The sequence below is a fragment of the Engraulis encrasicolus genome, chromosome 21, assembly GCF_034702125.1.
Source record: "Engraulis encrasicolus isolate BLACKSEA-1 chromosome 21, IST_EnEncr_1.0, whole genome shotgun sequence".
Lineage (NCBI taxonomy): Eukaryota > Metazoa > Chordata > Actinopteri > Clupeiformes > Engraulidae > Engraulis > Engraulis encrasicolus.
The window spans coordinates 39,302,582-39,315,965 of NC_085877.1; the positions used below are offsets into that span (position 1 = coordinate 39,302,582).

The following is a 13,384-nucleotide window of genomic DNA, read 5'->3' on the forward strand; positions in this document are numbered from 1 at the left end:
ATCCTGCAGGGGGTGTGTGGTTTACGATTGATGACAGCTGTATATTGGGCGTTACGAATATGTGTGGCTTTGCATAGGCTACCGCACGTAGCCATGCTGTCTTTCAGATTGGAACGACTATGCGAAGCAGCATAGGATTTCCCATGCTAATATTGGAGAGAACACCACTGCAGCACCCCCTGAGGGGCTGTCGAGTCCACGTTGAGAAACACTGATTTCAGACAACGACTTTCCACTTCAGCTAACTTGTTTTTTTCTTTTTCTTTCTTTTTTTATTGTGAGAAGCATTTTAAAATATTACACATTTATACACATTCAGAGTTTTGTTTTTTATTAGCTGATAACGACACACAGACTAACCCACATCTAACAACAGATGACAAATAACAAAACCCAACCCCACCCTTCACCACCCCACCCACACACAAACACAAACACACAACCCACCCTGGGACTTCCTGATCTATTACACTGTTGAGTGTTGAGGCAATTAGATATTAATATGGATTAGAAACAAAATTTCAACAAAATCAATAAATGTGCTGCAGAAGGAGATACCAAATCTACTCGTATTTCTTCAGTCTGTTTGATAACACATACTGTATCCTTTCTAGGTGCAAAAGTCGGATCATTTCATCTAGTCACATTTTACCAGAGGGGCTCTCACTTTTCTTCCAGAAGAATTGTAAGATTTGTTTCTTAGCTGTTATTCACATGTAGCCTAGATGGAATTTTTAGATGGAATTCTGGGAGTGACTTAGCTTGTTGAAGACTCCCTAATCATCACTCCACCAAATCTCCTTGTATTTGCTCAGTCTGTTTGTGATGACACATACCGTATCCTTTCTAAGTGAAAAAGTCATCTAGCCACGTTTTAGCAGAAGGGGTCTCACTTTTCTTCCAGAATTGTATGATTAGTTTCTTAGCTGTTATCAACATGTAGCCTATGATAGAATGTTTTGTTGGAATTTTCGGAGTGAATTAGCTTGTTGTTTCACAAGTGAATTCAAGTCAAGTCGCGTCAGCTTTTATTGTCAGTTTCTTCATATGCACAGGTCATACAAGGACATTGAAATTATGTTTCTCTCTCTATAGACATACACGGGACTGACATTTACAGACTGACATCAAAGTGCAAGACAGGACAAGTAACAGTGATGGACCAATAATAGTGAATGAAGTAATAAATAATAACTGAGCTTGTTGATCACAAGACTCCCTAATCATCACTCCACTTTCCCCTTTGTCTTTCTCCTCATCACGGCCCTACATAAAACCCTGATGGCAATGACGGGGCCGAGCACCGTGACACAAGCCAAGCCCACAACCAGCAGCATCACGTCCACCCCGTAGTAAGTATACCAGGGCATGTCCCATGACTGGGGGCGCAGGTGGGCCGCACCCTTGTTGCGCATGACGAACTCGATCCAGAAGGTGGCAGTGTCGAGCGGAGACACGAGGCGGTCGCGGTGGAGACGGGAGAGGACGGCCATGTTGTCGCGGTACGCAGGGTTCGTCATGACGTCCTCCAAGGCCTCCCTGAAGCTGGCCGCGGTGATGGTGGTGGCGTCCACCACGCGCCCTGCTCCGCGGACCTGTGAATAGGTAGAAAAATTGTTTCAAAATGTGGAAATACAAATAGGCCTACGAATTCACCTCAGATTCCAATGAAACATATTTGTGCCCAATGGTTAGCCAAGAGATTTGCAAAAATTATTTTATGTAGGTCTATGAGGGAAAAAAAATATCTATATATATCTATCTATCTATCTGGTAGAAAATTATAGGTTACATGAAGAAATTATAGTTATGCAACATGTCTTCATGTCTTTTAAGGAGCACATTAGGACAGCGCAGGGAAGCCCCCAACATATCACATTTTTTGTGCATAGGCCTAAGTTACAAAACACAACACGGGCAAATAGGCCCAACGGGCTCTGCACTAGTTAATTATAATTTTACTAATTACTGTATTTGCTTTCTCTTTATAATGCTTTTTATGCATCCATTATTATAGTGTTACCTTTTATTCATTTGCAAAACAATTGTTAATATTTGATGAATATAAAATGTTAACATTTGTTGTTAATACCTGCTTCACTTAAAAACAGACTTGGTTAACAACGTACAGTGCACATACATAATTGTGAAAAATGTCATTAGGCTCAACAACTCACCATGTTTATAAACACAATATTGTGAGGAGGGCAAGACACTGGCAGTCAACCATGTGACCAAATATTTTGACCGACAGTGGTTTCCAACAATCAGAGGCTGAGTTGTGTGCAGCTAATTTCGCACAGTCAGGTTAAAATAAACATTTAGAACCCATATAAGACAATAAAACAATTAAAATACAGTAGGATCACCTGTAGTCTGAGGAGGTTGTCAAACTGGTCGAAGAGCAGAGGCAGCCCCACCACAGGCACCGCGTGGTAGATGGCCTCGTACACCCCGTTGGTTCCCCCGTGTGACACAAACACCCGCATTTTGGGGTGACCCAGCAGATCGTTTTGGGGTAACCAGTCCACCAGCATGGTATTGTCCCCCAGAGTCGTCGGACGCTCACCCATGTACCTCCAAATGACCTTTTGGGGTAGCTGGGCGAACGCCGCCGCAATGACCTCCGCGACGTCCTTGGGCAAGGTCGCGATCAGCGCCCCCATGGACATTACGATCGCGCCGTGTTCCCCAGAGCTCCGCACAAACGCCTCCAGGTCTCCGGGCAACGGCTGCGGCGGACGACACTGGAACCCGCCGATGTACACGAAGTTCGGCATGGTCGGCCGAGGGAAGTCGAACACGAAATCCATGCGCATCAGCCAGATGTCCGCGCTGCGCTGCATCGCCAGCAGCTCGGCGCCCGGCGGGAAGTGGCGAGCGAGGAGCTCGTCGTAGATGGGAAGCAGGACGTAGCGTTCCTGCAGCGTGCTGCTCGCGTAGCGCAGGAAGTTGCGAGCACGCTGCCAGAGGGTCATACGGTCGGGCAGCACAGAGTTGTACATGGGCACGAACGACGTCGGGTGCGGCGCCAGTGCCATGTGGGCGTCGCCCGTGTTGAGCCAGCGCACGTTGTAGACCAGCGGCAGGTCCAGGTAGTTGGCGAGCAGGACGCCGGCGGGGAACGCCGGGTCGGTCAGCACCAGGTCGAAGCGCTCGGCGCGGAGCCTGGCGACGAGTGCGGCGTCCTCGAGGATGGCGGAGATCATCTGCAGGGTGTTGGCGTGGAAGAGGCGGAGCGTGAAAGCCATGTCGAGCTGCTGCTCGAAGAAGTAGCGCAGCCAGGTCATCCGCTGGAGCTGCAGCGAGCGCTGGAGCAGGGCCTCGAACATCTCGGCGGTGAAGCTCTCGGACTGAGAGAGAGAGGAATGGGGGAAGAGAGAAAGATTATACTTTATTATCATGCAAGCATGAAAATTGTCTTTGGTCTCACAGGGTAAAAAAACAGACAGACAGACAGACAGACAGACAGACAGACAGACAGACAGACAGACAGACAGACAGACACAAACAGACAGAAAACACACATACAAATGCATCCACCCCCCCTCCAGCCACCCCTCCCAGCACACACATCATATGCAAGTCAGTCATTAGTTCAAAATATCTCTAGCTTTTCCCTAGCTTATTGACTATGGAAATTGCATTTGGAATAAAAGACAGACAAAAGAAAAGGAATTGAGGGATGAGCGAGAGTGAGAGAGAGAGAGAGAGAAAAAGTATTTCTCTTGGTAAGCCTTGTATATTCATAATATCTAAAAAGGGATGTCAACCTCAAATTGACTGAGGGCCAAAATCAAAACCTGGAACGGTTTTGGTTGCGGGCCAAACTCAATATTGATCAATATTAATCTCACGCAAATCTCAATCAAACTCAATATTTAACACAGTATTACAAAAAACAGATCCCATCATACACAAGCAGGTAATTGGAGTGCTTCTGGGTCTTCAACTTTTTTCCTTGGTGCTCATCAGTGTAGGGGCTCTCAAACTTGGTTCAGGAAGACAGGTGCTGAGGCACTCAAGGTTGCAATTTTTTTTACTTTTTTATTTGGCTACAATGCCTACGCCCTGAAGAAGGCCATAAGGGCTGAATCGCGTAGGCATTGTAGCCAAATAAAAAAGTAAAAAAATTGCAGCCTTGAGTGCCTCAGCATCTGTCTTCCTGGACAGATCCCATCATAGTTCAAATGTGTCTGCACATATTCTGAGTGTGAGATGTCTTGCTGGCCTGGGCCCTCATATTCTTGTAACACACCAAATTTCAAGTCTTATTACGGTATGCTATACATTGATGGTGTATATGGGCCAACTGTAATACACAATTGAAATGATCTTGCGGGCCAAATAAAATGACTCCACTGGCCAGATTTGGCCCCTGGTCCTGAGTTTGACAACCCTGATCTGAAATACAATGTTTGGAAGGGTGGTAATAGATGTAATAACACCTGTTGATGTTATAATATCTATTCATATTTATAATATCTAAAGTCCAATGTTTGGAAGGGGGAAAAGCCTTTGCCTTGCCTGCGGAGGGTCTACGTTAACGGAGGTGTAGAATTCCGGAATCTCGCGGATGTACCAGCTGCGGATGGAACGCACTACGGTGAGGTCATGACCCCTGGAGTGGAGCTCGCGGAGGATCACCTGCACATTCACCCGAAACATTACTGAAAAGAAAAGGCTCTCTCAACTTCCATCACAACAAAACTATTGTGGATGCAAGCAAAAAGCAAAGAATATTAGAGGTGCGCCATGTAGGATGTGGCCAGAATGGGTACTGCAACTATGCTGCTCATTGAAACTGTGCCACCTATGACCAAATGTTTCATGAATGAAAATTGCAATTTTCCCAGTCATAATGAACGCTCAGAATTTGGTGGTGGTGGTAAGTATTCATGAAAAAGGTAACATTTATGAATGGGCAGCATGAATTCTGGAAATAAACTACAAATATATTACACGGTGCACCTTTAAACTGAGGCAGAAACAATACCCCCCCTTAAAGTTATTATTGATTTGCATCATGTTTATCACAGATGCACTCCATACCACATCACATCAATAACTTTGTTCATTTACCTGCATGTTCACCCAATGGCTGCCATCCTCGGGAAACACCAGGATCTTCCCGCCGCTGCCGGTCGCAGACACTTGGCTGACTTTTGTTGTGAAGACAAGCGTGAGGGGAAGCAAAAGCAGCAGGGGCACGGCCAACATTGGGTTTTTCCGCACTGGGTCCATCATGGGAGGAAACAGTGCAGTGGTCTGGAAGAGAAATCATGCAGGCACTATACTAACATGACATGGCGCTACGGCTGGGCAATATGACGATATATATCGTTATAGTGATATAAAAGTGTATATCGTGACCTTTCTCCTATATCGTTTATATCGGGATAGTAATTTTATCAATTTTATACGATTGAATATCATTTAATTACATTTCATGTTGTCACAATACACACTATAAGTTCATGTAAATGTAACTGTAAAAATAGGAACAAATATATCCATTTTAAAGAAAGGTTGTTTTGTGATATGAAAAAATAAATAGCAAATAAAGAGAATAACTGAAAAAGTATGTAATTGTGCTGTATCGTGATATATATAGTTATCGTGATATAAAGTAATCCATATCGTGATATAGGTTTCTTTCCATATCGCCCAGCCCTACATGGCATTACATGATCGATTGTTGCTATTTACAGTAAAATCGCACATTAAAAACTAAAATGTGTAGACGCAAGCATCGAGTCAAACAGTGAGATAACAGTGTTATACAGCACCACTTTAACCACCATCGAACCACCATCCATTAGTCAAGTCAAGTGTACTTTATCGTCAAAAATCTATGTAACAGGGTTAGCACAGAAGTTTGAAATTGCGTCTGACCAGTCTCCAATGTGCAGTTTAACTAGAAACATTTAAATAAGACATTGACAATAATCTATTACACAAAAGAAACTAACAAAAAATATTGGTGTAGACACCGATACAACAGATAACACCTGTCCTGAACTCACCTATACAGAGATGAAAGTGAAGGGAAGAAAAGACTGTAGCGTAACAATAGAACGGTAATGGATCTCCAGGCTGCGTACCCAGAATGCAATGCCAGACAGTGCAATGTGAGACAGCGTATTGTCAAGAAGTCTGTCTGGACTTTATGTCACTGGCCTCTGGCCAAAAGGTTATATAAAGAGCATACACAACAGATTGTTAGTATGAGTTCCTCCTAAAGTGCCAAAACCATTAGGCAAAGAATGCGTTGAAAAGCCATAGTGGACTCTCTACAGTAGCCTGGTGTTTCTCAACATGGGCTCTACAGACCCCTAGGGGGTGTTGGGTAGCCCTAATGGGGCTTTGAGAAGGAGACAGTTGAGGGGTCGCTGCTTAGTTGTCATTGGGGGGCATTAGTTCATTTTATTTTCTAATACTATATTAAGGGGCGAGTTGGCAGGCCTTTGATGAGGTCAAGGGGGCGCTGAGAGGCTTATAACGAGCTCCAGGGGGCGTTTATTCAAAAAAGGTTTGAGAACCATTGTTCTGCAGGATTATGCTGTGGGGTTAAGGGTTGTTTAAGGGTAACTTGACATGACATAAACACGGGCAGTGGATCATTAAAAGGAAAAGGAGTCTTAGTTACTATTTAAGATTTGGGTCACTGTTTTTACATCACACAGGATAAAACGGTCTAACAGTGTCTGTTAACGTGAAGCCGAGCGGACGAACCAAATTCATTTCTACAGTTGAGTCCATTGGGCCATTACAAATATCACAACAAAAAATGTAACAAATGTCCACTACTGTCACTGGCGGCTACCCCAAGTAGCCTGATTATCATCGGACTTTCAAATCTCTTTGAGATTTGGTCTGACCTAGAGCATAACAATTAACGTTTCCCAAACAGAAGGGCTACTGGTCGAGGCCAGAAAAGGCTGTGCCGAAGTTTAAACCAAACATTTTCTTAGTCCCAATAAAATGTTTCTACTTAAACCACGTCACTGCCTTGAAAACACCTCTACCCAGGGCCGTTGGAGCTGCTCAAAGTTGGTTGGTTCCCGGCAAGATAGATGGAGTTCCCGATTTTGCCGGGATCAGAAACAATATTTACTTTGCTCTGGGCCTGACTAGAAGCAACAGCGAAAGGTGTTGCGTCACTAGGAGGATGTGACCCTAGAGCCATTGTGCTAATGTGAGTCAGCAATGTGGCACTCTTATACCTCTAAAACACTGAACTTTCTCTCTCTCTCTCTCCTTACAGACAGGGCTGGATTAACATTGCCGGAGACCCTAGGCTACAGGTTGTTGTGGGCCCCCCTGAAAGGCAACAGGAAAATTACATAGACAATGTCATAATTATACGCTAGGAATTGAGGGCAACTTGTCTACCAACTGCACTGAACACAATAGATACATATTTTAATGTTCTGCTGTCAAAATTCTGCATTTTTTTCCCACTTTTGGCCAATCAGGGGCCCCCTGGCAGGTGGGGGCCCCTAGGCTGCCGCCATATCTAGCCTATGCGTTAATCCGGCCCTCCTTACATGTCTCACTTTCCTTTCTCTCTCTCTTTTTCCCTCCTCAAACTCTCTCTCTCTCTCTCTCTCTGTCCCTCCCTTTCCTCACATGTTCTGCTGTATTTCTCCAAAACATGCCTGTTACTGTATGTGAGTAGCGGTGATGCCTTGATAAAGTCGTAAGAAGACTTGATTGTGACATGTCCCTTCGGATGAAGCATAAGGGGGGAAAAATCAGTTTGGTAAGAGGTGACTCCTTTAATACAAAAAAAACCCCTTTATCTAATCTAGGGCATACGGTATGTCCTGAAGAAGACCGCCAATCTTTGGACCACTTAAAGACAGTTTGGTTCACTTAAAGGGGACTAGGTGTGAAAATGCCCATATATACGTACACCACCAATCTTTATTGGCCTGTACTGTCACCTGAGGCTCGCCTACCGCAGTTGCCACCAGACTTTTAAGCCGATTTTCACTTTGACATTGATTTCATGAATGTTATCGCACATCACAGAGTAGCGCTCTCTCTCTCCCCCTGATTGCAGGCAGGGCTTGAGTGGAAGTCTCCCTTTTCCTCTTTGGCACTCTTTTGTTTGTTTGGCTTTGTCTAGTACGTACTCGCCTGGCCTTTTAGTGCTGAGCGTGTGTCTGAAGGATTTGCAAGGCCTTCACACCAGTGGTATAGTCTATGTAGAATGCAGGCATACGCAGCACCCACCAGAAAAGGTCTGCAGAGATTTCAGTATACCCACCTTACATTAATTGATCAACATTTAGAGTAGAACAGCCACGTTTATCAATGGTGACTCGCCATGGAAGCCTTGGAATTTAGAAACATGACGATAACATCACAATCAAATTTCTTTCAGATGTTAACAATGCCTCCCTGTGCCTCTGAAACACGCCCTTCCCTCCGCAACTTTCATGAATATTTACTAAATAATACGTGACAGCCCAACTGGGAAACTCCAACTCCCATTGTCATTGTGACACAGCACTCCACAGCACACAAGTGCACACAACAAAATTGCATTCATGCCTCACCCGTGCAAGGGGGCAGCCCTCAATAACGCCCCTAGGGAGCAGTTTGGCAGGACGGGACCATGCTCAGTTATAGAGGAGGATGGGGGACTAATATGATATAAACTATTTACTTGTATACCCAAAGTAGAGTAAGTTATGCAGCTAAAATGTCTATTTCTGGAAATTCAAAAAGGCTGTCATTCAAAAGACAGTCATTATGAATATGAATGAAAATTTGATGGTGGTGGTAAGTATTCGTGAAAAAGGTAACATTTGTGCAGCATGAATTCTAGAAAGAAAATATTACACAGTGCACCTTTAACCCATTGACGTTTAAGGCACCTTCAACAAAGGGTGCTGAATGCCTGAGTCCTTTTTAAGAAAAGCTGCCCTCAGCCTATAAAAACCTACATATCTCAGCCTCTGAACCACATAAAAAAATGCAACAAGTTGCATTTAAATGCCAAGACACTCATCTTTCATTGGAATGTGTTCAGTCATCTCAAACAAACAATAAAGTTTGTCTAATAAAGTTGTCTCAAATCTCATGTGCCTGAATGCTAGGTAATGCAGCTCCAGGCGCCAGGGCCAATGTTGTGCAACGCAACATCAGGCATCAATGGGTTAAGTTCACTCTGGAAAGTTAAGATTATTTTTTTTGACTGTGTAGGTAGAGAGGATGGAGGAGACAGCTCATACGGAGTTTCTTCCGGAATCAGAATGAATCAGGTTCTAAACTGCCATTCTATTTTCTTAGCCCTAATGCACACTGTTCCACCAGTAGAACGCCTCAATCACCATTGAGAAGACTTAACTATCATAGCACCACACTACTATGATGTTACATTCTGGTAACAGGAAATTTATAACAGGGGCCAAGTCTGAACACTCTGAAGTCTACAGGATCACCGGTGACCCCATTTGACACTTCTCCAAAAACACATCAGTCTTAACAGGTTAAAGGCATGCAACATTCCAGAAATATCTGGAAATATCAATATACAAATTGACAAATACTATAAGAAGTCATCTTCCTCTTACATCGAAATGCCTAAATAAGATCGTCATCTATCTACGCTGTATCTTGCATCGATCTGACCTTCCATACTGTATGTAGCCTGTGTGGGCGGCTTCCCTACCCAAATGGGCATGCTGCCAGAACCTTTGATGACCAAAGAAATGCGAAAGCTCAATTAGTTGTCCATACCTTGTTTGTTTGGGTTATTTTTTACGTTGTTTTGGCTCAAAGTTCCACTGCCGCTGCCACAGCTTTCCTAGTGTTTTGTGCTCAGACCCCCTGTCAGAGCCCCACTGTGGTGTTAGACCAGTGAGGATGTAATACCCTGCTATCAGCCCGTCCCAGGAAACTGAGGGAGTATGTGGATCAGTTAGATCAGTGTTTCTCAACAGGGGTGCCGGGGCACCCTGGGGTGCCGTAGGGCCCCCTCAGGGGTGCCGTGGAAACGTGGCTAATAAATAAATTATGTAATATACTACATATTTGTCCAAATTTATAAGTTAATGCTAGTCAGTGGAATCTTTGATCTGCCATTTACACACAATAAAGTAAATATAGGTCGCCCCAGTCAGCTGCAACTTTGTCGTGTGAAGTCTCCAAATGTGTTACTTTTCTAAGCTTGTGTGGTTACGGATGCAATGCCATGTTACGGCTTGTTGGTTGGGGTGCCTTGAAATATTTCATGAATTGAAAGGGTGCCTCGCCTAGAAAAAGGTTGAGAAACACTGAGTTAGATGGTCGCACCACTACCCTATTCTCTCTCTCTCTCTCTGTCTGTCTGTCTGTCTGTCTGTCTGTCTGTCTCTCTCGGTCTGTCTGCCTGTCTCTTCATCTCTCTCTCTCTGTTTGTCTTTCTGTCTGTCTCTCTCTCTCTCCTTGTCAGTCTCTCTGTCTCTTCATCTCTCTCTCTCTCTTTCCCTCGCCCCCTCATTAGGGTGCATCAAACGCCACAAGTTTTGAAAACATTGCTCCGCTTTTGCAGTATTGTCCCTTTATGCTGTCACAACTTCTTTGTACATTCTTCGCACATTTGATCAATGTTTAAGGGTGTCACAATAGGCTTGAAAGTTTGAATGTCAGTGAATGGGCATTTTTAGTGAAAAGTGAAAGTTACACTGTTGATCAAAACCAGTGAATCATTTGGAATAATGGTCCAGTTCCCTTTCCACGCTCTAAGATTTGAAATTCCCTGTGCCTGTTTTTTAGATCCTTTAGCAAGGTTTTAGCCACTATTCGCTAATCTTGACCTTTACCCATGATAGAACACCCATGCACACATCCATCCTTTAGCCATTTTGGGGGGTTTAGATGTCATGGGGAAGTGGAAAGGCAACGTCCTTTTGACCGAAACAGTCTCAAAATACACTTTTCACAGATTTAGCTAAAAATGCCCATTCACTACAAGTGAAAATTTAAATCCTTTTGAGCCACCCTTTACTATAACATCAATAAAATTAGCTAGAAATGTACAAGGGAGTAATGGTAAAATGGAACAGTACTGCAAGAGCAGAGTTTTCATTGTTGAGGGGCGTTTAATGCACCCTACCCCACTTATCCCCTTCCCTTCTCTCTCCCCCTCTATTCCTCTCCCCAATCTCAATTCTGTCTCCCCGCCTTCACCTCTGCCCCCTGTCTCTCTCATTATCTCTCTCTCTCTCTCTCTCTCTCTCTCTCTCTCTCTCTCTCTCTCTCTCTCTCTCTCTCTCTCTCTCTATTTCTCTCTCTCTCTCTCTCTCTCTCTCTCTCTCTCTCTGTCACCGCCTCATTCTCTTCCCTTATCTCTCCCTCTCTATTCCTCTCCCCAATCTCAATTCTGTCTCTCTCCCTTCACCTCTGTCTCTGTCTCTGTCTCTGTCTCTCTCTCCTTGATCATTCAAAGTGAGTGAGTTCAAGTGAAAAAGGGTGAAAGGATGGGCTTGGCAGGGGGGCTGAGAGGGGAGTCGGGTATATGGGATTAGCAGGATGTGCTGAACAATGTGTTGTGTATTACAGACTAGTAAATTGTTTAAGCAGACAACTGGAAGGAACCGGAAGGCGGATATGCAAGATAACACAAACTGGGCTTTATTACAAACCATATACAGTGAGTCCAAGTATTTGATCCCTTGCTGATTTTGTTGGTTTGCCTACTAACAAAGACATGATCAGTCAATAAATGTTATGATAATATGTATTCTAATATGGAGAGACAGAATATCAAAAAGAAAATCCAGAAATGAACTTAAGAGAATATATATTAATTTATTTCCATTTCATCAAGCAAAATAAGTATTTGATCCCCTGCCAACTGATAACAGTTCCGGGCCCACAGACCAGATGGGCACTTCCGATCAACTTGTCATCTGAAATAAAGACACCTGTACATAGTAACATGCATAAAAGACACATTGAATAAGCAGAATCAGTCCATAGTATGAGTGAATCAGTCACACTCCAACCTCACCTGCATGGGACAGACCAAAGAGCGGTCAAATGATACCAAGGACAAGATTTTAGACCTGAACAAAGATTAAATGGGCTGCAAAGCCACAAGAAAGAGACTGGGTATTAATGACCCAACTGTTGATGCATTTCTTCCAAAATGTGAGGAATACAAAATGACTATCCATCAGCCTGTCTGGAGTTCTACAATATTTGACCTTTTGTAGGGATTTGATAATCATGAGAACAGAAAGAAAGCACCCTTGACCTGTACGGGACGAACTAGGCAATGATATCAAAGCTACTGGGACCAAAATCACTGAGAAAACTACTGGTAGCACTTAATGCCACAGAGGTTTAAAATCCTGTAGTGCACACATGGTACTTCAGAAGGAACCTGTGCAGTCCCACCTGAGGTTTGCCAACGAACATCAGACTGGTTTAGGATATGATAAGGAGGTGCTGTAGTCAGATGAAACCAAAATCAAGCTGTTTGGCATTAACACAATTCAATGTGTTTTGAGAAAGAGAACTGCTGTCTATGATCCCAATAACACCCTCCTCACCATCATGCATGAAAGTGATATCATTTATGATTTGAGGGTGTTTGTCTGGCCAAGGCACAGGACAACTTCACATCGTCAACAAATGGATGGAGTGAGAAATGTAATGTGCAATCCTGAGTGCAAACGTCCTTCCCTCCACCACTACACTGACGGTGGGCAATTTTTGGTTCTCCCAACATGACAATAATACACAAAATACAGTCAAAGCAACAAAGGAGTGGCTCAAGAAGAAGCATATTAAAGTTGTGAAGTGGCCTAGACAGTCTCCAAATATTAACCCTATAGTAATTCTATGGAGGGAACTGAACCTCCCATTTGCCAAGCTACAGCCATAAACTATTCATGTTTTAGAGATAATCTGCAAAGAAAAATGGGCAAAAATCGTTTCTACTATATGCACAAACATTGTCATCAACTAAAAGAAGCATCTGACCTCAGTGCTAGAAAACTAGGGCTTTGCCACAAAGCACTTTATCTTACTTAGCTAGAGGGGTCAAATACTTATTTGCCTAAATTAAATAAAAATAAATTAAAATATATTATTTTAAGTTATTTTCTGGAATTTCTTTTTGATATTTTGTCTCTCCATGTTTGAATACATATTATCATACATTTATAGACTGATCATGTCTTTATTAGTGGGCAAACCAGCAAAATCAGCAAGGGATCAAATACATATTGGACTCACTGTACATGGGTTGTACATTTTTGTTTTCTCCTGACTGTGCGAAACTAGCTGCACACAACTCAACCTCTGATTGTTGGAAACCGCTGTCAGTCAAAAAACGCGCTCACATGGTTGACTGCCAGTGTCTTGGCCCTCCTCACAATAT

At 43.4% G+C, this 13,384-nt stretch overlaps 1 protein-coding gene across 1 annotated transcript; it reads right to left on the reverse strand.

Annotated features, from left to right (window-relative positions):
• Positions 1–448: 448 nt before the first annotated feature.
• Positions 449–9,840, reverse strand: ugt5g1 (UDP glucuronosyltransferase 5 family, polypeptide G1). The gene is made up of 5 exons (XM_063186700.1): positions 9,754–9,840; positions 5,083–5,268; positions 4,528–4,647; positions 2,370–3,353; positions 449–1,595 (listed from the first exon to the last, which is right to left on the reverse strand). The coding sequence occupies exons 2-5, from the start codon at positions 5,245–5,247 to the stop codon at positions 1,227–1,229; spliced, it is 1,638 nt and encodes a 545-aa protein (XP_063042770.1). The 5' UTR covers positions 5,248–5,268; positions 9,754–9,840; the 3' UTR covers positions 449–1,226.
• Between the last annotated feature and the right edge of the window lie 3,544 nt (positions 9,841–13,384).

Excerpts from the sequence above, each read along its gene's own strand:
- ugt5g1 (XM_063186700.1), bottom strand. The coding sequence starts at position 5,247 with ATGATGGACCCAGTGCGGAAAAACCCAATGTTGGCCGTGCCCCTGCTG. Across the intron at positions 4,648-5,082 it reads GCCATTGGGTGAACATGCAG|GTGATCCTCCGCGAGCTCCA; the intron begins GTAAATGAACAA and ends GTGAATGTGCAG. Across the intron at positions 3,354-4,527 it reads TTAACGTAGACCCTCCGCAG|TCCGAGAGCTTCACCGCCGA; the intron begins GCAAGGCAAAGG and ends TCTCTCTCTCAG.